This window comes from Xenopus laevis, chromosome 1S, assembly GCF_017654675.1.
Source record: "Xenopus laevis strain J_2021 chromosome 1S, Xenopus_laevis_v10.1, whole genome shotgun sequence".
In the NCBI taxonomy this organism is placed as follows: domain Eukaryota; kingdom Metazoa; phylum Chordata; class Amphibia; order Anura; family Pipidae; genus Xenopus; species Xenopus laevis.
The window spans coordinates 120,400,064-120,426,966 of NC_054372.1; the positions used below are offsets into that span (position 1 = coordinate 120,400,064).

Here is a 26,903-nt window from a genome sequence, read left to right on the forward strand (position 1 = left end):
TTCCTTGCCCTAGGTGGCTTTTTAGGTTTTTTTCTTTTTTTTTTACAAAGTAGTTTACAAGTTTACTAGCTCTTGTGTAACAAACTGTTTTAATCTCTCCAGGTATTGTCCATAAAGTTCCACATCATTGTGTCCAGCACCTTCTACCCATAGTGGTTCCACTGGCCTCTGGCAACGCTCGAATAGCGCCAAACCATGAGAAAAGTCTATGACTTCATCTTCTGTGCCGTGTATGATCAGAACGGGGGAAGTGATCTTCGAGATTTTGTCAATGCTATAAAAACAAAAAGGAGAAAAGAATTAAAATATCCTTCAATGCAAGGGATCGGTTTAGAGAGGTCTTTATAGGACACCAAAGCTTCAGACTTTATAGGACACCAAAGCTTCAGACTTTACACATTACTGAAAGAATAGGTTTTAGCAATCTGCAATTGTAGTTAGCAGCAGGAGCATACAGGTTACCTTTCCCTTAGTTACATCAGACTAAGAATGCAGCTTCTAGTTAAAATTATAACTACATTAGAATGACATTCCAGATATGCCATAAGTCTATATACACTATTTCATATTATATAAGACTAATAGGGGAATGTAATAAAAGTCGGTAGTGGAGAAAATATTTGTGAAAAGTTATGCCTTTGAACAAACAAATTTTCTTTTGCACAAATCGGGCTTCCAAAACAAAATTTGATAACGAGGCCCACATAACACAGAAACCCCTAATACACACATCATGGTTATAAATAAATGCCATTTTCTATGCTGCAATCCAGCTGGTAACAGTTTTTCTCTTTCTGCATCATTTGAAATCCTGGCAGGGAAGGAGGGACTAAACACTGATGTTACAAATTGTAACAACTTCTCCACAGTTTACAGACAGCATGCAGGAACTACATAACCCACAATGCATTGCACTGTGATGTTCCTTTCCTTATTGAAATCACATGTGCAGGGAATTGTGGGGGTTGGAGGATGTAGACTAAGGACAGCTGGCTGTTGATACAAAGTAACAGTAGTCAGCCAGCTCAGCAAAGTAGTCAGAAAGATCAGCAGAAGAGCAGGGGGCTAGGATTAGGGAACTGTTAGAAACCATTAATCATGAAAAGTCTGCATATTTTTAATTGATGTATATAGCAAAGTTGCTTGGAAAAGCTTAAGTTATGTTCCCCTTTAATACAGTCTTGGCAAACCTGGAAACTGTTTAGTGACCACTTTGACAGTGGAAGAAGGTTTGTGAAATTTATAGTTTGCGCCTGTGCGCAGTGCTTACTGAAAAAGTTGTTTGCTTCAAAAGATTACAACACCTTCAAGCACTTCTCAAAAGTGTGCAATTACAATGTGCAAGGCAATAACAGTTTAAGGAAGAAAATGTGAATTTTTATTCTTCTTTTGTGCAAAGAATTCTTTTGTGTTTTTCTTTGCATCTTTTATTACATTATGCCATAATTGTTTTAAAGGCCACACAGAATTAGAGTGCTCACCTGAACGTAATTACCCTCTCGGGTGCCGGGTGCTAAACAGTCCACAGGACCTCCTGCTCAAGGTCCAAATAACTCGAACATCCAAAGAAAACTGTAGCACACCGATCAAACTTTATGTCTGCCGTGAGCCAATAAAAACACTTTTCTTCACAAGACAAGTTTGATCGGTGTGCTACAGTTTTCTTTGGATGTTATAATTGTTTTAAAGGGACCCAATTTTTGAGATAAGCTCATTTTGTTCACAGGCCTATCTATGTAGAAAAGAAGCACAAATACTATCTGAGCTCCCCAAAACAAATATATTTTTCTATTTTTACACAGACATACATGACTCCTGAGAATCAGAGGAAATCGAGATAGTCTACCATTTTCCCTGGCACCCTTAAAGGGGAACTATCACGAGAATGGAAATAAAAACTCACTCTGAAATTAATTAATTTTTTTTTAAATTAATTAATCAATCAATTAATTTCTCCGCATTCTGTCTTCATTCAGGAGTTGGGTGTCAGATATTCATTAACAGTTAGATCTAGTATATCTTTTAGGGGGGCTTCCTTTCCAAACAGATGAATTAGAACTCAAATAGCAGATTCCAGTACAAACAAAATAACTGCCTTTTGCTCAAATTCTGCATGTAGAGAGACATAGTGAGACATTCACTAAGATTTGTTATTGCGCCAGCGTCCGCTTCGCCGCACTTCACCAGGCGTATTTTCGCCAGCGCTACGCAAATTCACTAAAATCCGATGTTGCGCTCAGGGGAAGCGTAAGGTTGCGAAGTTGCGCTGGCGTTAATTCGCCAAGCAAAGCGAAGTTACGCTAGCGATGCTTAATTTGCATACGGCGCCAAATTGAAGTTACAATGGAGGTATATGAAGCATCACTACACAAGCCTGGGAAACCTTCAAAACAGCAAATAATATTTTGCCCTACACATGTGCCCACTGTATAGTTAAGTTGCCACGAGTTAGGAAATGTAGGGGGGAAGGAGGGGAGCCCCAAAAAATTTTTCGATCTTTTTCAGCCTATCACCCGTAAAAAATGAAAAAACGCCAGCATTTTTTGGGACTTAGAAAAAGTTTTAACTTTTTTTGAAGCAATCCCTATCTACTCTATTGCGCTTCGCCTGGTCTGATGTGGCGAAGGAAGTCTGGCGTAAAAGGTAGCGTTCAGAATAATTCGCGTGTTAATGAATTTGCGTAGTTACGTCCGTTGCACAAATTCGCCAGGCGTAAGGGTGCGAAGTAACACTAGCGAATTTACGCCAGCCTCAGTTAGTGAATCGGCGAATTAACGAAAATGCGCTAGCGTTAGGCGCTTCGTCATTTAGTGAATTTGCCCCATAATGTCTGGTGATTTTAATACATCTTCTAGGCAAATGAGCCCCCCCTATAAGATATATTGGATCTAACTGTCAATGATAATCTGACACCCAACTGCTGCATAAAGAGAGAATGAAGAGAAACAGATGCTGAGAGAGGGATAGTGAACATAAAATTTCAGAAACAGTACAGAATTTTTAACTGATTGTATTTCTTATTTCAGTATGCTGAAGCTTATATTAAATCTTCATTTTTGCCAGTTCCCCTTTAAATTGGCAGGGTCATCCAACTCCTCCTCTAGTTGGATTCTGGGACTTCAAGTCTCTCTGCTATTGTATGAAACGGACCACCGTTCCAACATCCCTAAATCATTTAAATGACTGTCTTATGTTTAAGCCCTTTACTGACCCCAACCTAAAGAAGAAGGGTGGAGGGATTAGTAAACCTAATGGCAGCAGTAAATGTGTGGCTACTTTATGGATCATTTACAGACACCCCTGACAGTGGTGCAAGAGCACTCATGGGAACAAGAGAGCATCTCTTGGTTATCAATTAAAAGAGTCTGGCTGCACTCTGCACTTGACAGAAAAATTGACAGGCCCTATTTAAATTCTGTATTGTAGTGCTCCCTAACTTGAACATCATAGGGACGGGAAGGAAAGGGGTTGCTGGGAAACGTACTTACTTTGGGAATGCATCAAAACAATAGGTTTTCTTGGTGTCGGGGAAAGCTACCCGCATCCCTGAGGTAAGAGGAGAGTGTAGAATAACAGCAGCACTTTCATAGCGAGCAGCAAGATCCACAGATGGCACAGTCCCTATGCTCTGTCCATATATAATGACATGTTCTGGACGAACTCCATACCTGTCAATATATAAAAATTATTATTATAATTAAAGTACGAATTCAATATAGGTTTACTATGCAACAATCTCATTCTGCTTGGTACAGCAATGGTAATTCTTCAGTTTATGCTTTTGATAAAAAAAAAATATTAAAGGACCCTTCATTATAAGCAAAGCCAGTCTCAAAATATCACAACCATAAACAACTTAGATATATAAAAATGACTGTGATTTTCAAGAATACAACAAACCTCTCTTAATAACAGAGCCTTCACTGTGCAATTTCATTTCATGCAGCGGCCAAATTAACATTTCTGTTCCCAGCATTAGACCCGATTGCTTTGGAATCTATTTAAAGCATTATAAATCGCCTCAGATTTAATGGGGAAAAAGTCACAGTAATGTAAAGTGGTAATGCATAAGTTACACTTGATGAATGACCAGGCCTTCATTACATCACTAAAGAAAATGAAGCAATACTCCCACAGAAAAGCCTATTTTGTAATGACTGGCAAGAGATTGCCTCGGTTGAGACAAAGGGGTGGTTCTCCTTTAAGGTAACTTTTATTATGTTATAGAACGGCCAATCGTAAGCAACTTTTCAATTGGTTTTCATTATTTTTTTTTTTATAGGTTTATAGTTATTTGCCCTTTTCTTCTGACTCTTTGCAGCTTTCAAATGGGCTTCACTGACTCCCTTCTAAAAAACAAATGCTTTGTAAGGCTACAAATGTATTAGTATTGTTACTTTTATCACTGATCCTTCTATTCAGGCTCTCTCCTACTCATATTCCAGTCTCTTATTCAAATGAATGCATGTTTGCTAGGGGAATTTGTAGATCTTTCAGAAGCCATATAAAGCCACTATGTAGAACATTTGTCTGAATTTGCATTTGGGGAGTAAGCTACAGTAAACCATTCCTTCATTTTTAAACACGTTGCAGGATGATCAACAAGAGTAAAAATAGGATTGGTTGCTATCTTGCACTTTTCAGGTACAAATGCCCAATGAACTCAGGCAAAGAATCAGAAATCTGAATGTCCTCGATTAGCACTTCACATGCAAAATCGGAGAAAAGGAAATATGCCAAGAGGATGCCAAGATCTAAATACCCAATAGAAACACAATGAGATTTCAGTTACAATTATCCATGGCAACTAATCAGAAATATGTCTGCTGCAAGTTAGAAAATAATCCAAGTAATTACTATGGGTAACTGCAACTAGCGCAATTCAGGACGTTTTAGTAAATTAGTCCTACTTGGCAATTTCTGTTTCATCCCGCAAGTAGTCGGGGCAGGGGAGTTGTAGGGGTGGTGGTGAGTATGCAACACAACGTTTGTTTAAGAGGGAAACTTGATTTCTTGTTACACTTGACTCATTGTATTGGAATGTTGTTGAAATCCACACTAAACCTAACTTTACTGATTGACACAATCCCAGACTGCTCCAAAAGGTATGTTAACATACAAACCTGGGGGAAGAAAAATCTTTACTCTACCTTTCAAAGGCAGCTGTAGCTGGCACTGGTGAGGGTGTAGAATCCCTCTGGGCAGAGATTTTGACTGAGCAAAAGGTTACAAAGAGAATTATCATTGGTGTATGCTATAAACCACCTCGTATAAGTGTCGAGTATGAAGCCCAGCTACTCTTGCAGATACAAGCGGCTTCACAGCTGGGTCAAGTTGTTGCTATGGGTGACTTCAATTATCCAGACAGATAAAAGCTCGTAGGTTTGTAAATATGCTGAATGACAACTTTTTATTCCAGCTCGTTGAAGAACCTACTAGGAATAACTCTCTATTGGACCTTGTAATAACTAACAATACTGAACTCATCTCTAACATTTGTGTGGGTGAGCATTTAGGGAACAGTGATCATAACATGGTCTCCTTTGAGATTCTGTTGCAGAAGCAATTCTATAAGCGAGTAACAAACACTAAATTTTAGACGTGCAAACTTTGACAGTATAAGGGCATCTCTGCAACATATTAAGTAGAAAATGCTTTTCACAGGGTAAACATGGAACAAAAATGGGAAGTCTTTAAAATGCCGCTTACTAAATATACATGTCAATATATTCCACTTGTAAGCAAGGAACGTCGTTGCAAAGCAAAACCTTTTTGGTTCAATAGAAGTGTTGGTGTTGAGGTGGGTAAGAAAAGACCTGCTTTTAAGGCTTTCAAGTTAGCTGGTACAGCCGAATCATTTATAAGGTACAAGGAGGCCAATAAATCATGCAAAGAAGCTATAAGGCAAGCTAAAATTGATATGGAAAAGGATATTGCAGCAAGTAGTAAAAAATATCCAAAATTATTTTTTAAATATGTTAATAGTAAAAAAAAAAAAATGAAGCAGGAAGTGGTGGGACCTTTACTCACAGGGGGGGGGGGATCAGCTGGTTGATGAAAACAAATTAAAAGCGCCGATTCTGAATTCATATTTTTTGTCTGTCTACACAAATGAGGAACCAGTTAATGAAGGTTTCCTTCTTAATAGTCCCAATTCTAGTAAAACAACTAATGATGCATGGTTTACACATGAGGAAATTCGAAAGAGACTAGAACATGTTAAGATTAACAAAGGTCCAGGGCCAGATGGTATTCATCCCAGGGTAATTAGCGAACTTCGCTCTGTGATTACCAAACCTATTTATTTAATTTTTCAGGATTCATTGAGATCTGGCATAGTGCCGAGAGACTGGCGAATTGCTAATGTGGTGCCTCTATTCAAAAAAGGATCCCGTTCTCAGCCTCAAAACTATAGGCCAGTTAAGATGGCCATAGATGCAAAGATCCGATTGTCCGACCCACCACTAACCATTCAGATCAAAGTCTTACCAGTCAGATTAGTTAAAGAACAGATCAGCAATGTTCTGCCCCTGACAGCAATCGTACGATATCTATGTCCAACAAAAGCTAGTGACAGTCTCCCACTGAAAATCGTACGATCGGCAATACACGCATACGGTAGATATTATCGGCAGCCGACAGAAATTTTCTAACCTGTCCGATCAACCAAACGACCGATCTCCGCCGGACGAAAAATGTCGGGACTCTCCACACACGGTTCGAAAATCGTACGAATCGAGGATTCGTACGATTTTCGAACCGTGTGTGGAGAGTCTATGGCCAGCTTTAGTCTGACGTCAGTGGTAGGAAAGCTTTTTGAAGGGTTGATAAAGGATAAGATACTGGACTTCATAGCAAATCATAATACTATGAGTGTGTGCCAGCATGGTTTTATGCGTAATAGATCTTGCCAGACTAACTTAATTTCTTTTTATGAGAAGGTAAGCAGGGACCTCGATTCTGGGATGGCAGTGGATGTGATTTACTTAGACTTTGCTAAAGCATTTGATACAGTGCCACACAAAAGGTTACTGGTTAAATTAAGGAATGTTGGCCTGGAACATCGTATTTGTAACTGGATAGAGAACTGACTAAAAGATAGACTACTAAGAGTGGTGGTAAATGGAACATTTTCTAATAGAACCAGTGTTGTTAGTGGAGTACCGCAGGGCTCTGTACTAGGTCCCTTGCTTTTCAACTTGTTTATTAATGACTTGGAGGTGGGCATTGAAAGTACTGTTTCTATTTTTGCAGATGATACTAAATTGTGCAGAACTATAGGTTCCATGCAGGATGCTGCCACTTTGCAGAGTGATTTGTCTAAATTGGAAAACTGGGCAGCAAACTGGAAAATGAGGTTCAATGTTGATAAATGCAAGGTTATGCACTTTGGCAAAAATAATATAAATGCAAGTTATACACTAAATGGCAGTGTGTTGGGAGTTTCCTTAAATGAGAAGGATCTAGGGGTCTTTGTAGATAACACATTGTATAATTCTGGGCAGTGTCATTCTGTGGCTACTAAAGCAAATAAAGTTCTGTCTTGCATAAAAAAGGGCATTAACTCAAGGGATAAAAACATAATTATGCCTCTTTATAGGTCTCTGGTAAGGCCTCATCTGGAGTATGCAATGCAGTTTTGGACTCCAGTCCTTAAGAGGGATATAAATGAGCCGGAGAGAGTGCAGAGACGTGCAACTAAATTGGTTAGAGGGACGGAAGACTTAAATTATGAGGGTAGACTGTCAAGGTTGGGGTTGTTTTCTCTGGAAAAAATGCGCCTGCGAGGGGACATGATTACACTTTACAAGTACATTAGAGGACATTATAGACAAATAGCAGGGACCTTTTTACCCATAAAGCGGATCTCTGTCCCAGAGGCCACCCCTTCAGACTAGAAGAAAAGAACTTTCATTTCACAGTCAGGACAGTGATGTTGTGATGGCTGATTCAGTTAATGCCTTTAAGAGCGACTTGGATGATTTTTTGGAGAGAGAGAATATCAAAGGCTATTGTGATACTAAACTCTATAGTTAGTATAGGTATGGGTATATAGAATTTATGTGAAAGTATGGAGGGGTGTGTGTAGATACTGGGTTTTCATTTGGAGGGGTTGAACTTGATGGCCTTTTTTCAAACCGATTTAACTATGTAACTATGTAAACCCGAGCTCTAAAAAGAATGCTGCCCCTGTGCAAGAAATACCTGAACTTGTATTAGTCTAAAACCGATTATCTCACATAATGTTTAAGCTTCATTAAGTGTAATAGTTTTTCAAATTCCATCTTATGTGTACTTCGTTCCTTTGAAAACCTGAAAAGAGGAGAGAAGCCCGTTCCATCATACAGAACCTAGCTTCTATGTAAGACGCGCCGGGAGATCTCTCCAGTTCCATCTTCTAATGCGCAGGCACGCATTTCCGGGTTGCACACAATAGGTGCCTTTGGGCGATGGCGTATTGATGCTGGGCGTCATGCCGTCATCCTGGGGCGCCAAATTTGAATCCTGGGCGCCAAGTCCTCTTTAAAAGGCCAGTCCTCCATTTTTAAAATGCCCAAGCTGTTTCCAGTTTTCTTTTCCTGCTGAAACGTTCATTGTTATTTTGAATTCCTGGTTTTTGACTTCTGCCTGATACTTGACTAAGACTCCTGCTGCCTGCCTTGAACTTCTCGCCTGACTTCGACTCAGACTTTTCTTAATCCTTGCCGGTACCTCGCTTACGGACTTGTCGGCTTCCGCAGCAGAAAGACCAGGGCCCCACAGGGTTATCTGTGCGTCCGCAGGTACATTCACTGAAGAAGGTTCCAGATAACGTGGTCGTTACATTGTAAATCCAGACTGTAGAGGCAATTTATGTGAAAAATACACCTCACTGTGTTTACAGGGATAAGTTAGTGATACTGTTGCTACACCATTATCAGACCCTCAGATTCTATGGAAAACATTTTTTTTCAGCTCTTTTCCCATCTATGACAGCTTGATGTTCCTAACCTAACTAATGTGTCAGTGTCCCTTTAACATTACTTTACGTGTATAAATACAACACAAATACTCACAATAAACCTATTATCATGTAAGGAGAGAAATGTGGACAAACCAGTTATAACATTATTTAGAAATCAAACATACAACAAAAGAAATGTCAAACATTTTGTTTCAGAGCAGTGAAAGCTTTTAATTCTAGGACATGTTCTAGGTATATTTGATACTGCAGAAACATGCAGAATATTCTACTTTCTAATATGCAGATTAGCAACATCCAATATCCCCCTCCTGTAGGGGCTACAAAATGCCAACAAAATCCAACAGAGGACAATGAGAACAGCATAATATAAAGCCTAAATGCCTGTATTTTCTGCAACTCTACTGGCAAGTAGCTAGTAATCTCTACTGTGCCCATTGGTGTTTTGTGGCCCACACAAGATGCAAGTTTGTGCAAGTAACAAAACACCCACATACCATTAACCTATGATGATTATGAACAGGTTTTTTTCCTTTAAATATTTATATGCCTTAAGACATGGTTATTTACAAAAAATGCTCCTTAAAGGAGAAGGAAAGCTCCAAGACAGTTTATTGCCAAGAGATTAGCCACAATAGTGCAAGCTATAACGCTATATTTATTCTGCAGAATGCTTTACCATACCTGAGTAAACAGCTCTGGACACTGTCTCTGTTTGTTTAGGATAGAAGCTGCCATATAAGCTTGGTGTGACATCACGTCCTGCCTGGGTCTCTCCCTGCTCACTTACAGCTCTGAGCTCAGATTACAGCAGGGATGGGAGGAGGGAGAGGAGCAAACTGAGCATGCTCAAGTCCTGCCCTGGAGGTTTATGCTGAAAACAGAAAGTCTGGTATAGAAGCCCACGTGTACACAATAAAAGGAAAGAAATGGTGTGTTTCTTTTGACAGAGGACTCAGAGCAGCATTACTTTGAGGGTTTACTGGTGTATTTATATAGACCTTTCTGATAAAGCTTACTTAATTTTAGCCTTTCCTTCTCCTTTAAATGGATTCTGTCACGATTTTCATGGTGTCGTTTTTATCTCTAAATTACATTGTAAATAATTCACTCTACCATGTAAAATATCATTCCTAACCCGGCAAGTGTATTTTTTTAAGTTTAATATTGGTATGTAGGCAGCCATCTCAGGTCATTTTACCTGGTCATGTGCTTTCAGAAAGAGTCAGTACAGCACTATGGAACTGCTTTCTGGCACGTTATTGTTTCTCCTACTCAATGGAACTGAAGGAGTCAGAGTTGGAGATGGATTTTTACTATTGAATCTAGCAGGGAGCCATTATCGGATTACCTTCCCATTGTTCTTCTGATGGGGGAAGGGAGGGGGATATATTGCAGTGCAGCAATAAAAAAGGACTGCAGTTTATCAAAGACAAGTCACATGATTGGGGACACCTTGAGAAACTAACAATATGTCTAGCCTCATGTCAGATTTCAAAATTAAATATTAAAAAATCTGATTGCACTTTTGAAAAAACAGATATCAGTGCAGAAGTCTGCTGGAGCAGCACTATTAACTGGTGCATTGGGGGGGGAGAAACGTTTTCCCATGACAGTATCTCTTTAACAGGTAAACCCAAAGTTCCAAACTTATAGTACAATGCAAGAAGTAGTGTTGAAACACTTTAGCAATGTGAAGGTTTAGGAGAAGCACAGGCATTGCAGATCAGCCAATTGAATAGAAAGAGAAGAATGTGAAGGTTTTATGAGCATTCTATGAGAGTTTAACTAAGGTTTACACCTGCACCTGTATGTCTGATGAAGTTCCAATTGCCTTAGGGCCATTAGATTAAGAAAGATATGACTAGCAAGACTGAAAGATAGAAGGAAACTTTTGATTTAGGATTGATGTAGGCTAATTTAAAACAGGTCTGCAATCACTTTTTTCCTCAGGGGGGAAAAAAATCTTCACTAAACTCAGGAAAGTATCTCATGCTGCATCACTTTTATCGGGCTCTTCAAACAGAATTTTTTGTAAGCTGCCTCTCTGCTCTGTGACTGGCCCACCCAAGCTGGAGGGATTCATAGTTTCCTCTCAATACAGTGCCATGTTGTCAAGAGATTTCAGTGTACAGTGTTATGGAACTTTGTATAGGTATGGGCGATCACAAAAGATCAGATACTTTTTCCCCCTCCAAATGAGCTGGCAACATTGTGTGTAGAAAACACTGAATGCTTATTTTAGATAAAATTCTATGTTGTGGTCACATGTGCGGTGTGCATTTCCTTTCTTTACTGGATTCTGTCACGATTTTTATAGTGTAGTTTTTTTTCTAAATTGTTTATACTGCAAATAATTCACTCTACTGTGTAAAATGTCATTCCTAACCCAACAAGTGTATTTATTTGTAGTAGTAATATTGGTGTGTAGACAGCCATCCCAGATAATTTTGCCTGGTCATGTGCTTTCAGAAAGAGCCAGCACTTTAGGATGGAACTGCTTTCAGACAGGATATTGTTTCTCCTACTCAATGTAACTAAAGGCGTCATATTGGGACATGGATTTTTACTATTGAGTGCTGTTCTTAGGTCTCAAGCACAAGGGGAGATTTAGTCGCCTGACGATTAATCGCCTCTTCTGCGGAGCGACAATCTCCCGAACTGTCTTCACCGTCCCTGCCGCCTGCTATAATGACAAGAAGAGTGATTAATCGACAGGCGATCGATCGGACTTCCCCATCTCCCGACCTGCCATTAACCATTCAGATCAAAAAAAGTAGAAAATAATGGATCAGCCGATGTTCTGCCCCCGACAGCAATCGTACGAAAGTTATGTCCGACAAAAGCTAGTGTTAAGTCTCCCACTGAAAATCAGATGAACCAAACAACCGATCTCCGCCAGACGAAAAATGTTGGGACTCTCCACAAAAGGTCCGAAAATAATACGAATCCTCGATTCGTACGATCGGATCTTTGCGTCTATGGCCAGCTTAAATCTCCTAGAATTCTGCCCGTGTGCTAGCTCTCTTATATCTATCAGGGAGACGTTATCCCATTGTTCTACTGATGGGCTGCTGGGGGGTATCACTCCAACTTGAAGTAAAGCAGTAAAGAGTGACTGAAGTTATCAAAGCACAACTCACATGACTGGTGGCACCTGGGAAACTGGCAGTATGTCTAGCCCTATGTCATATTTAAAAATTAAATATATATATATAAAAAAAAAAAAAAAAAATCAGTCTGGTTTGAAAAATGAATTTCAGTGCAGAATTCAGCTGGAGCAGCACTATTAAGTGATGCGTTTTCCCATGACAGTATCCCTTTAAACAGCTGGTTTGAAAATCCAGTGAGCATTCTGCCATGTGCCAGGCATGTCCCAACTGCTATCCATAAGACTACAAAGACTGGAAAGCTTTTTCAGGAATGAGTATAATTGTATGCTAATTCAGTAAATTAATGACCATATTTGATGATGCAATATATTAGTTAAGAATAGCCAATACAGCCACTTTGGTTCCCATGGTTAAAAACAGGATGCCTAAATTAAGATCATAACGAACACTTAAATATTTTCCAGAATTCCAGTTCTGCCTTGAACAGTTCAAGCTCAGATTTGCATTTTTTTTTTTTTAACAGCATAATTTTTAAACATTATTTTGTCATATTGTTGAGAACATAAAAGGTTTTCCCGAGAACTCGAGCACTAACTGAAGCTTAAATTCAGGGCCTTAAACATTTTAAGTTGCCCTTCAAACCTGTAGCATAATGAACATATGTCACAGTGCTATTAATTAGTTACATCTATAGTGATCATGGTAATGCCATTTTGGGATTATATGGACATGCTAAAAGCAAGCAGTAGACCTTAAAGGAACAGTAACACAAAAAAGTAAAAGCATTTAATTAAAGTAATTAAAATATCATGTACTGTTGCCCTGCATTGGTAAAAGTTATGTGTTTGCTTTAGAAACACTATTATAGTTTATATAAATATGCTGCTGTGTAACCATGGGGGCAACCATTCAAGCTAAATAAGGAGAAAAAAAAGTCACAGGTTACTTAGCAGATAACAGATAAGCTCTGTAATAGAATACAATTTTAGAATGCATCTGTTATCTGCTATGTAACCTGTGATATGAATGGCTGCCCCATGGCTACACAGCAGCTTGTTTATATAAACTGTAGTAGAGTTTCTAAGGCAAACATCAATTGTACTAGTGCAGGGAAACAGTACATTTTAATTACTTTCAAAAACATAAATCTTTCCGTGTTACTGTTCCTTTGAGCACAAAACGTGGAATAAATCAGAATAATCAGTTTAGGTTTAGGATCTATGTTCTTCAGCTTCTCGATTATGTGTATTTGATACAGAGTGTGTGCTCTTCTGTGGGTCTTGAAATGGGTTTTAATAGCAGGAACAGCAAACAAGAAACGGATCCGCACACACGCTATTATCAGCAGTTGGGGGGACACCCCTCTTTATTATATCACCTCGTGATCACGAGGTGATATAATAAAGAGGGGTGTCCCCCCAACTGCTGATAATAGCGTGTGTGCGGATCCGTTTCTTGTTTGCTGTTGCTAAGGGACCTGGCCGGGGTCAACGGAGAAACCAGCACCACCAACGCAGTGAGAGGAAAGGCGAGTGTGCGGTAGGAACATTTATTACAGAATCTGTTTTAATAGCAGGAAACCATAGAACTTAATGTTATACTTGGCAAATAAATTTGGGTTGCAGTCTGACTGGGAATTAATAGTTACAAGAGAATACCAGTTTTCCCACCGATACTCAATTTGTACAATGTGTACGATTTGTAACCCCCCCACCTCCAAACTTGGATGCAAATTGTCAAACACTTGTGTCAAGACTTTGTAGTCTTTAAATGCGTCATTACTTTTTTTCCAGGCTACTAAAACCTGACAAACACAAGTGAGACAAATTTCTTTCAAGCCTATGGGGAACCGTTTTGGATGGCGTGGGCTACAGTAGAAAACTGCACATGAATTGCCTGAAGTAACCCCATGTACCATTACCCTTATGGTGATTCCCTCTAGCTCACAGCCTCAAGCTCTGCTTCAAATATTACTGCCTAGATAGAATTACAGTTGCAAACCATCAAACCTGGGGTGTGTCAGACAAAAAACAGAGAATTGCCCCATGATACAACAAAGCTGTAAGAGTACATTCCAAAGAGAATGGAAACTCCTTTGGGTTTACTAATCCACAAAGCAATACATGTAGTTGCTTATTTGATATGAAAGAATGCAATGAGGACATGTGATAAAACATTTTTTTTCCTAACATGAAAGACTTCCTAATTACTATTCACTTTGCATCCCAGAGCAAAAAGTCTCATCTGGGCAGTCTGCCTTCTAGCACACAAGTGCTTGCCCTTTTCCTCAGTGCAAGAAAATTTGCTTAGAAAGATATAACAAAAGAGTCCCTAGTACCGCTACTTGCTTGTCTCTGATACAGACATATAACCCTACACAATATGAATTTTGTTTAATACGCTGCATCCTTACCTTGTTCGAAGAGCAATCCAAGCAGCATCAATATCAGCATATAAATTCTTCTCTGATGGTTTCCCCGAACTTGACCCATATCCAGAATAATCGTAAGAAAAAATGTTGCAATTAATCCGAGAGCCCAGGCCTATGTAAAAGCTGCTCATTTGACCCAGGTCAACAGCATTGCCATGAGAAAACAGCAGTGTATATTTGGCACTGGGAGAACAACGCACAAACATGCAGGCAATGCGGTTTCCTCGACTTGTTCTTGTCATGCAACATTCAATTGCATCTTTTTCCCGAGAAGAGTACTGCCAATCTGCTCGTTCTGAGAGATGAAGAGTCCAGCGACTGCCACTCTCATCACATATAAGGGTGTACGTTGGATCAGGAGGTAAAAAGGCAAGCTTGGAAGCAATCTTCCCTGGGCATGGAGGGCAACAGAAAAGGCAACACAACTCGCTGAAAGACAGATTATTCATAATGGTTTCTGTGGAGAGGGGGAAAAAAAAGAAAAAAAAGACATATACTTCAGTTCATCGTTTCATCTAATTTTTAACAGAAGTTAAAGAGGTTACCCTCTTCTAACATTTAGCAAGTGTTTGTGGAAGAAAGAATAGGCTCATAGTTACAGTATGAACTAAACAGGTTTATAAACTTCAAGCCTGCAGTTGGGGAATATAGATCAAGGACTTGGAGAAACTAACATTACTGGTTTATCCAGTATAGGTAAATCTAAAAACAACTGGACTTGCTGAGTAATCATTGAAGACGTTTCACTACTCATCCGAGCAGCTTCTTCAGTTCAACTGAAGCTGCTCGGATACATAGTTACATAGTTACATGAGTAGTGAAACGTCTTCAATGATTACTCAGCAAGTCCAGTTGTTTTACATTTACCTATACTAGATATACCATGACTTGGATGAATGGAAATCTTCATAGTCATAGCATTACTGGTGTTTCACTTGTTCCTGAGGGAGACTTTAAAGGGGTATAAAGCCATATAGGTCAATTGTTAACTATTACATTATTTTTGTGTTTTTTATGTATAATTTTTTTGACCATTTTTATATAAAGAGTTTTATTTTACACCCATGAATCTCGCTGAAGCAGCTCAGGTAAGCGGGGTTGCCGATTCTTTCATTTGATTAATTAGTATCAGTCCTACTGAGCATACTCCCCGAGCCGAATTACAGCCAACTGTTACAATACATTTGCAGCTTAAGGATGCTGCCAAGAAATTTATCAACTAACATAGCAAATTGTAACAGTTTACAGAGCATGGCCCTGGGTGACTGAGCTGCTAGTCTGAAATACCAGACAGAAAAATTACAGTTTAGGAACACCTAATTTTCTGCGGGTGCTGACATGTTAGGCACCCTTAGTGAATTATAAAGGCAAGTTTTTTTTTTTCTCAGCCTAGTGCTCCTTTTGGGGAAAAAAAAATCCCTTCGGTTCCTAACAGGTGTGTTACACAGGTGCTTAAGGGCCCTTACACACTGGCGTTTTGAGCTGCGTTCCGGTTTCATGTGTTCAGCCACAGGGGAGCGCAGGAGTAAACGCATGCCATTACTGTCAAGGGGGCTGTACTCACACAGATGCATGTAAGCGCCGAACGCAGGTGGAGACGCAGCATGTTGCATTTTACCTGCATTCAGCCCTTACATGCGTCTGTGTGAGTACAGCCCCCTTGACAGTTATGGCACGCGTTTACTCCTGCGCTCCCCTGTGGCTGAACGCATGAATCCGAAACGCAGGGGAGCGCAGCTCAAAATGCCCGTGTGTAAGGACCCTAAATGTGTAACTCCAGTCATCAATTTGCTTTTGCATATAGGTGGCAAGCTCCAATACTACAGCAACGAATTCCAACAACAATAGTAAAAAAAAAAAGGCAGTACTAATCGCAATTAAATATACAAAGATCCATGTATATAAATATACATCTTTTTCTTACACATTTGTGTAATTTTACACATAAAATGTATGCAAATTAATACAGAAACTTATGTGTGTGTGTGTGTAAAGACGCTTTTAAAAAAGGTGCAATTTATATAAATGCAATCTATGAGCACAGTGTAAGCCCAGTTCACCAGGGGGCCGGTTACCATGACTACGTGGGATTTATTTTTATTATTTTTTAAACATTAAACAGATGGAATTATACAGCTGGCGGAAACAAAAATAGAATAGGACATTCTACTGCCTTCAGGCAAATGCTATTGTACCAAAGGAAACTTGTCACTACATTATGAAAAACTTTCATCAAGCAGGAAAAAAGATTGAGAATGAGATGCTCTATGTCACAAACATATTTCTGGAATAAACATTCTCAAAGGGGTAAAATAAAATTCTGTTTTAGCAAATTATTTAATGGGAAAAAAAAAAAAGAACCACTATTTGCCTGTTGAAGCTGGATGACTTAAAGGAGAAGGAAAGTCCTGTTATACTTGGGGGTGCCAAAAGTTAGGCACGCCATGTGATCGCATTTACTTACCTCTCAGGAGAAAACTGCACCAGCCTGGGGTTCTTCCATAGAACACCATGGAGCAATCGTCATCTGGCTTCTTCTTTATTCTCTGCACATGCGCAGTAGAGTGAAAAGCCAAACTTTAACGAAAAAGTCGGCTATTTCATTGTACTGCGCATGCAGAAGAAGCAGCAAAACGATCCGTGGTGCTCAATGAAAGAATCCCGGGCCGGTGCAGTTTTCTCCTGATAAGAGCACCAGAGTGTTGGGTACCGTATATACTCGAGTATAAGCCGTCCCGAGCATAAACCGAGGTACCTAATTTTACCTCCAAAAACTGGGAAAGCTGATTGACTCGAGTATAAGCCTAGGGTGAGAAATGCAGCAGCTTCTGGTAAGTTTCAATCAAAAAATTTAGGGTTTCTGCTCCCATTGGAGGTGCCGGCGTCTCGTTTTTGGATGCCGACGACCATTCTTGGATGCCGGCGACTATTCTAGGAGACTATTCTTGGATGCCAGCGACTATTCTTGGAGACTATTCTTGGACGCCGGCGACTATTCTTGGCGACTGTTTTTGCGCTTGACCCTAGTATAAGCCGAGGTAGAGTTTTTCAGCATATTTTGGGGGCTGAAAAACTCGGCTTATACTCGAGTATATACGGTAAGTAAATGCGATCACATGGGGTGCCTAACTTTAAGGGTAGGACTACACAGACGTTTTCGGCGCGATCCGATGAGCAGCAACAAATGGCATGTGACGGAAATAAAGTAAGTAAATGCATTGTCTGATGAAGTTGTAGCGTTGATCCGACGCGACTGCCGGATGCAGCGTGCAGTTGTGTCGCGTCGGATCAACGCTGCGACTTCATCAGACAATGCATTCACTTATCTTATTTTCCATTGCATGCGATTTGTCGCAGTCGTTTTGTGGGAGTGTGTCGGATCGCGTCTGTGTAGTCCTACCCTTAGATAGGAGCTCTGGCCTGGAATGGCAGGTAAGTACATGCGATCATTTGAGATTGCCTAAGGCACCCCCAAGTAAAAAGGACTTTCCTTCTCCTTTAAATGCTGAAATATGAAGCTTGTTCTTTTAAGCGAATGTTGGAAATGGCTATATTTCCTTAAACTACTCCAAATAGGAAGAATTATTCTGTAATGCTCATTTGAATCCATCTGAAGTACTGACTCATAACAAATAACCATCTACTGTTATTTCAGTTACTCTCTAAACCAATGACTACAAAAGACACTGAAAAATGCTGCACCAAAGGCAATGAAAAGAGAGAAAAGTTTTGTAGGCAGTGCAGTTTCTAGAGACACTGAATGGTTATATGGATATATTAGCTGGTTTGTTAAGCATAAATGAAAAGGCATTCATGTGCAATGGCCCAGAGTGAAACCACTTAGAGTGTATATAGAAAGAAATCTTTTATGAACGACGTCAGACAACACATTCACAGCATAATGCTTGAGCAAAGTATACAGAACAACTTTGCTGGACTGAATAACCAATTTAAATGACCACTATATCTTCATGTTTTATTTTTCCTGTGGTGGTGTTTAATGGAAATTATAACATATTACTTTTACTCTAGTTCCTTTCATTATGGTTTTGTGGCTTAAGTGTACCCCTTGTGTGCAATAACCGGCACATTCTGTTCCTATCACAGCATATACACAGGGCAGTAGGGGTCTGAATTGACATAAGCAACAAATATGCAAATAAAAAAACGCTCAAAGCTCTCCCATGTATAGAAAAAAATGCAGCTTCCAAGAACCAGGTGCTCAGTCCTCAACACTGTCTGTTGGCAGACTGTCCCCAAACTCCTTATGACCTCTCACTTTTCTGCTACTTTGTATTATATTCCTAGTAGAAAAAGCCATAAAGGCCAAACGTTTTGCTGGGGCATAACAATGGGACATGGAAGAACTCCCTATATTTCTTTTTTGTCTGTACCCAGAGATAACATAAATCTGTGCCAGCACATACAATCTCTTTTAATAACACAATTCCACAAGAAATGGGTAGAGGCCCTTTAAGAACAAGATCAAATGAGATACAATCACTATTAGCGTGACGTCTCAACAAAAATCTTAACAAAAAGTTAAAATGTGACACATCAGTTTCATTTACAACCAATAGTAATCAACCATAAGAAATAGTACAAGAAAGTAATCATTACCCCCTCAAAAAGTATATGGTAGCATTCTGGATACAATTGTTTACATGCAAACAAGCTATTCCCACTGTAATAAATTTATAATGCAACTGGTCTAATGATGTACATGTTTAGCTGTATTCAAACCACACAGTCAGAATAGAAGCATGTTTCAAGTTTGTGTAAGAGAACCATTTACGTGCAATTCACAAAATGTTACTACTTTTTAAAATTGTGTAAACAGCTCTTAAACCAATCTCTTACACAGCACAAACTTACAATAAAGACTGTTGTGTAGCAGTACATTGGATGCAAAAGAGAATGAGTCAAAAAGAAACCTCAAACAACTGTTAGATCTGTGCAGTGTGTGTGTTCTCTAGGCTTTCTCTACCTATTTATATTGTGACAAGCTGGAGAAATCAGCTGTCGGTGCAATTACCATGTGAATAACTCCAATTTCTAGGATGCATTAGGGCAAAGCCAAACGTGGCGTTTTTTGCGGCTTTTTTATGTTGGGTTTTTAAAAAAGAACAGTCAGGCGTAAATACGCCACTGAAACCACATGCGACCGTCAACATGCGTTTTTCATGCGTTTTCAGCACGTAGGATTCTTTTCCCAACATGCACTTTCATTGTTCTCATTGACAATTTGGACGCCATTTTTAAGATACGCTGCGTATTTAAAGTGTGTTTTCAAACATGCAGATCCCATAGAGTCTATTGATTTGGTAGTTTCTTGACGTACTGGCGTTTCTGCTAAAAAAAAACACCAATACTGGCGTCCTGTGGCAGATTTCAGCTTGCAAGCGCTCTGTGTGAATTGCCTTAGTGCGTTTTCCATTAGTTTCAGTGGTGGTGCAGTTTATGCGTATTTACGCCTGGCTGTTCTTTTTTTAAAAATGTAACGTAAAAACGAGGCAAAAACGCCACGTCTGGCCTTGCCCTTATCTGCTTACTTATTCCAATACATTGTGCAAACAAGGGAAAGTTGTTCTCACCACTATTTTTTTAAAACCATTAGGCGGGGGTGCAATGAGGGTGTGACCACAAAATACATATAGTCAAATACAAGAGTCCTCTGCACTCAACCCATTATCAATATATTTAAGACATTGAGACATTTTGTGCATACTGCTACAGAAAAATGCCTTACCCTTTAAACAAAACAGGGATTGTTTGTCCATATATTGCAATATATTTAAGCTGGCCAACTACGTCAAAGTCATCCCATATCTGGCCAGTCCTATGCTCAATTTTATCTGATTCATTAAGAATTCTATTGCTTCATTATAGATTTTACAAAGGGACTAGGTTTTACCTGCAACTTACTTGCTGCTTTCAAAGTAAACCCCCATCAGGGTGATCAGTCAGGTGATCCCACTGGTGTCTAATAAAAGGGCAGCCAAGTATGGGGGTTTACTTTGAAAGCAGCAAGTAAGTTGCAGGTAAAACCTAGTCCCTTTGTAAAATGTATAATATATATATATAGTGAACAAACAAGCCACACTCCAAGGACTTCATTTTGAAAATGAAGACGGCCCCGGTTAAGGAGCCGAAACGTTGAGAATAAAACTTCACCTTTATTTTCCAAAATAAAGTCCTTGGAGTGTGGCCTGTTTGTTCACTGCATACTAATGTGTTGACCAGCACCCAGGCAGCTGTGGATTGTTAAGAGTGCACCAGCTAAGCATATTGTGTGTGTGTGTGTGTATATATATGTATATATTGGCAGATGCCAATGATTAAAGGGGCAATTTAGCAAATCTCAAATACGTAAATCTATTGCCAACAATTTGCGATTTTTCCTGATGATCAATATAGTACACATTTAGCAACCTGATACCTGTGTCAGTTTAATGAGGTGACCAATGGAAGTAGTAATCTTGCCTATGTCTCAGTTTCAAGTTGTTAAATGTTGAGATTTATGTATTTTGGGGTGTAAGTTTTTTTCCAGAACTGTACAAGGACTAGGAATAGTACCTGCTTTGGGGTGGTCACATACTTAATGATGTCAAGCCACAACACCCAATCTGAAACTATAGGAAAGCTATGTTATGAGATCAGATTTCTTGCCAATAGGCTTTTTAAAATCTTCCTTTATAGCTAGAAAAAAACAGTATGAAGGGTGAACTAAATATGTTCAAGTCCCATTAACGAATATACAAAACCAAAGTCACCAGCACTCCTTGACCATGCAAAAGTCCATTTCTATTGAAAAAATTAAAAGCAGCATATATAAATACATGTATTTTAATATGCTGCTTTTAATTTTTTTTTTAATATAAATGGACCATTGCATATTCAAGGAGTGCTGTTAACTTATGTTTTGTATGTGGTTCTCCCTTCGATGAAGGTCTGACACCATGCACCCAGAGAAGAGATAAGGTGGAGGTGCTGCAGAAACATTGAGCTTTTGTATACGTATATTTTTGGCAATGCTGTAAGAAAGACTGACTGAAACAGGAGGTAAATATAGCTCTGTCAAACAGAACATTCATTCATTATTATAACATTCATTTTGTCAAATGCATAAGCATGTTGGGTGATATGTTAAATAAGAGAATTATACTACTAGGTAAAAAATGCCTCCTGCAGTAACTCTCAATTCTCAAGTTGGCAAGCTAAATGACAGGGATTGTTTTCCATAGCTGCACATTATCTCTGGAATTTGCTGCCAAGTTGCAATCACAGCTATTATCCCAGCATTTGAAGAATTCCTTCAAGAACTTCTACTTTGGAGAAACCTATTTTGCTAGATCGCAGTCTCATGCACAGAAACTATTATTAAGCCTTCAGAAATCATTGACTTCTAAAAACTTAAAGGAAAAATAGCAGCAAATAATGAATGTGTTTTAAAGTAATGAAAATATCATGTAGTGTTGCCCTGCACTGGTAAAATTGATCTGTTTGCTTCAGAAACACTACTATAGTTCATATAAACAAGCTGCTGTGTAGCAATGGCAGAAATTGAAAAAAGGCGATATGGCACAGGTGTTTAACAGATAACACCATTATGCTCTACAGAGCTTATCTGCTGTGTAACCTGAGCTGTTTCTCATTTGAATGGCTGCCCCCATTGCTACACAGCAGCTTAATTATATAAATAAATGTAGTGTTGAATTTGAATATGCATTTAAAGGAGTTGTTCACCTTCCAAACACTTTTTTCAGTTCAGTTGTTTATAGATTGTTGCCCAGAAATAAAGACTTTTTTCAATTACTTTCCAATATTTCTTTTTTACTGTTTTTCCAAACTCTCAGTTAAAAATGTAATGTCTGGTGTTTCATTCTGGCAGCTCAGTAATTCAGGCGCAGACTCTGAACTGTTACAATTTTGCAACATTCAGTTGATACATTTCTTCAGCAGCATTAGCAACTATTGTATCCAGATCAATAAAACAGCAGCACTCTGGTAATTTGAAAAAAAGTGAGTCTTTATTTAAAGTGGCCTTGAGGCACTTTAAGTAAAAACTCACTTTTTTTCAAATTACCAGAGTGCTGCTGTTTTGCTGATCTGTATCTAATTGCCCTGGCAGGGGGTACAGCATGCACCTGGGGCTACAAAGAGTCATTTCCTACTCTTGAAGCAGACATGAATTGGAATCGTTAGCAACTATTGTATCAATAGTTGCCTGTAATGAAACCCAGAGATTCTGCTCAGCAGGGACAAAGATAAGAAATGTATCAACTAAATGTATCAATTAAGAACAGTTTACGGGGTCAGCGACCCCCCTCCCCAAGTTGCTTTAGACGGTGAAAAATTACACTTTACACTTCAATATTAGAAAATGGTGACGTAAAAAATAGAAAGTAATTGAAAAAGGTCGTTATTTCTGGTGATCTATCTGAAACCAACTATTTGTTTGAAGGTGAACAACCTTCAAACAACTAGTTTGCGTTTGCACTACGTTTTCATCCGACAGTCGGATCAATGTAGTTGTAACATGCGATTTCTCCTTCACTTCCGTTTTATGTAAAACATCCGATACGTCGCATGCATTTAGACGCATTGCAACATGTTGGGTCCAAGCGCGTCATGTAGTCCTGCCCTTAGTTGGGCAGTTTGGCTGATTTCAACCTTACTGCCCAACCACCCGGCATGTTTTGAAAGGAATTGTAAATAAATTCTGCAATCACGTTGGGTAATTTAAACAGATCTACAGGTGTCACTAATTGATCCACCTCTGCTGCTGTGTGTATATCCAGGAAACAGATGCCACCATATAGATGACTGCATGCTCCTTACACATTCCACACAAGCGACAATATTGGTTTTAAGGCAACAGCTTCTTATTGGCATCCTTCTGACAGTCGGATCAATGTAGTTGTAACATGCGATTTCTCCTTCACTTCCGTTTTATGTAAAACATCCGATACGTCGCATGCATTTAGACGCATTGCAACATGTTGGGTCCAAGCGCGTCATGTAGTCCTGCCCTTAGTTGGGCAGTTTGGCTGATTTCAACCTTACTGCCCAACCACCCGGCATGTTTTGAAAGGAATTGTAAATAAATTCTGCAATCACGTTGGGTAATTTAAACAGATCTACAGGTGTCACTAATTGATCCACCTCTGCTGCTGTGTGTATATCCAGGAAACAGATGCCACCATATAGATGACTGCATGCTCCTTACACATTCCACACAAGCGACAATATTGGTTTTAAGGCAACAGCTTCTTATTGGCATCCTTCTGACAGTCGGATCAATGTAGTTGTAACATGCGATTTCTCCTTCACTTCCGTTTTATGTAAAACATCCGATACGTCGCATGCATTTAGACGCATTGCAACATGTTGGGTCCAAGCGCGTCATGTAGTCCTGCCCTTAGTTGGGCAGTTTGGCTGATTTCAACCTTACTGCCCAACCACCCGGCATGTTTTGAAAGGAATTGTAAATAAATTCTGCAATCACGTTGGGTAATTTAAACAGATCTACAGGTGTCACTAATTGATCCACCTCTGCTGCTGTGTGTATATCCAGGAAACAGATGCCACCATATAGATGACTGCATGCTCCTTACACATTCCACACAAGCCACAATATTGGTTTTAAGGCAACAGCTTCTTATTGGCATCCTTCTGTAACAAGCTATTAGCCAGACAGAGTAGAAGAGGTGTATCAGCTTGGGCCTACCACCCCCACATCCCATCCCATGTACAATCATGCCTGAAAGCAGAGAGGGGGGAAGGGTCAACATATTTTATCAATACTATATAAAAACATAGGAATCAATATTTTGCAATGCACGTTGAAAGAGGTATCTGTGCAATAGTACATAGACATTAAACATTTGATACTTTAAAGTGACAATATAACAATGAACTCTGAATTTCAATATATTTATATACACATACATATATATATATATATATATATATACATATATACATATATATATATATATATATATATATATATATATATATATATATATATATATATATATATATATTATATATATATATATATATATATATATATATACACATACATACACACACACACACACACACACAAGAGGTTGACCTGACCTGACACAGCCTGAAAAACAGAAAATGTATTGAATAGATGCTGCTGATCACATGAAGGTAACGGCTTATTCAGTCCCTTTCATGAGAGAATAGCAGCTCGGTGTAAGATGTGAAAAATATCCAGCACTGGCATGTAGTAAAGATTGTTTTAAGAGGTCAGAGGATTCTTGTGTAAGTTACAGTCTCCAGGGTTCCCATGTGGTTAATAATAATAATGATGATAGAAATAATAATGGAGACTGAGCTAAAACAAATCAAAGAAGAGACATAGTAAGATGCAGAATAGAAAGACAAGACTAATGAGTGTGTGGCTTCTCCATGCAACAGGAACAAACTGTCCTCTATATTTTTTCCATTGCCTGGGGTAGAAATGTTTCCTATTGTGTCTGACTGGGAATTACTTCAAGCTGCAAACACAGGCTCAAGAAAAGTTACTTATTTATGCAGAAACTTCTCTGCCGTCAAAAGAGTAAACCAATTTCATGGTTAGATATTTAATAGGCAAAAGATACATTTTTCCTAATTAAAAAATAAGAATGTTTAATATATTAATTTATATTGCATACCTCTAGCTATAGGAGCCAAGAGCCCTGCTTATTATTCCAACCTGGCAAAAATATGATGGCCGAGGTACAGCAAGTAGAGCTATTTTCTTCAAAAGCTGCCGCAATTGAAACAGTACTGTCTGCTTATAAAGAAATCCAGCACAACACCAGCAGCTTGTGGAAAGAGATCAATGCTGCTGCTGCTGGGCTGTGCCAGGTTTCTTTCATGTCTGCAGCCACTTCCCATTCAGGAGAACAGGAAATGTAATGCCTGCAGCACCGTCAGGTTTACTCAGGAACACTAAACTGACTGATCCTAAATGACTCCCTCCTGGCAGCACCCTTCCCATTCCTGCGAACAGGAAGCAGTGTCAGGCAGAAAATGGTATTCTCACTGCAGTCAATTCTTCCTAAGGAAACTGTAGTAGTAGTAGTAGAAAATATGCCTCATGTGCCACTAGCCACACTAGGCCCCAAAGCAATGTTTTCACCTTAAAAATAAGCATTCGCATGAGTGGCGTTCCAAGTTTTTAAATGATCCTCTCTCTTTTTTTTTTTGTAGATAAAAATATTTAAATGCATTTAACCTGGCGGTACTCTGTTTTGTAGGGTAACGTACCCTAGTATTTAGAAATCAGTCTGATGTATATACTGAATGACAAATAGGCGAAGAACTAAACAGATAGATAAATAATATACAACAATGACAAGATCAAATAGGCTATCATTTTCATTTCCTGGGATCATTTACCCCAGCAACCATACAGCATTATAAAAGAGCCATCTGTAGTTGATCAGTGACTGCCTTGGATGTACCATAAAACCCAGTGGGTGAGATTTAGCCTACATTAAAAACATTTACTTTACAGCGCTGTGAAATATGCTGGCTCTACATAAATAAATGTTAATAATAATAATAATAATAATACATGGCATTCCATGAAAATGGACATTTTAGAAGTGATACTGGGTTTCTGTCCTAGGGTGCTTTCTTTACTCTCCTTGACAAAAAAAATAGACAAGGTATATTCCCATTTAAACCAAAAAGGCACTGGATAGAACTAGGCAGGTAGAAGCAGCCTCCTCCATGTAAGGCTTAAGAATCCCCTATTGGATAAGAGGGCACCCACTGGCCGTGCTAGTCACACAATGCTGGCAGATGTGGAAGCAGAAAGCATGTGTATTAGCAAATACTATAACTGACCTGAGAAGCCCGGTCACAGGAAAAACAACAGAGAAGGGAAGGGTGGACAGGCTTCAGCTGCTTCTCACGCAGTCCGTGGGGGGTCTTAGGCAAGAAACGTAACGCCACTACGTGCGGGACAACTACGTCAGAAATGATTCGTAGTCTTCACGTCAGCAAACGTCATAGCCCGAATGACAGCTTTTCTTCTACCGAACACATGCACTGCGCTCCGAACACCCACACCGTAGGTAAAAGAGTTCGAAACGACCAGCTGCAATCTTACTCAAACCCCTCGCTCGGTGGAGACCATCCAAGAAGAAGACGCACTGCAGAGACAAACACAGACAGAGCCGATAACCAGTTTCAAGTGACCCGCAGGGATAGAGGGAAGGCGGGGCGGAGAGGAGGTGGTCACGAGCACAAACTCTACTCCCGACGAAAGGCGGAACACTAGCGTCTCTAATAACCAATCACATTATGGGAACTAGGGTGACGTCACTGTGTCACCCAAACCTTAGCAGGGGCATGGGGGTTGCGA

General features: G+C 39.3%; 1 protein-coding gene across 1 annotated transcript; it reads right to left on the bottom strand.

Moving 5' to 3' along the window:
• Nucleotides 1-34: 34 nt before the first annotated feature.
• On the bottom strand, nucleotides 35-26,743 carry abhd17b.S (abhydrolase domain containing 17B S homeolog). Its single transcript, NM_001093281.1, is given in 4 exon segments — nucleotides 35-274; nucleotides 3,489-3,668; nucleotides 14,489-14,963; nucleotides 26,384-26,743. Coding segments are annotated over 3 exon segments (867 nt in total). The 5' UTR covers nucleotides 14,956-14,963; nucleotides 26,384-26,743; the 3' UTR covers nucleotides 35-54.
• Between the last annotated feature and the right edge of the window lie 160 nt (nucleotides 26,744-26,903).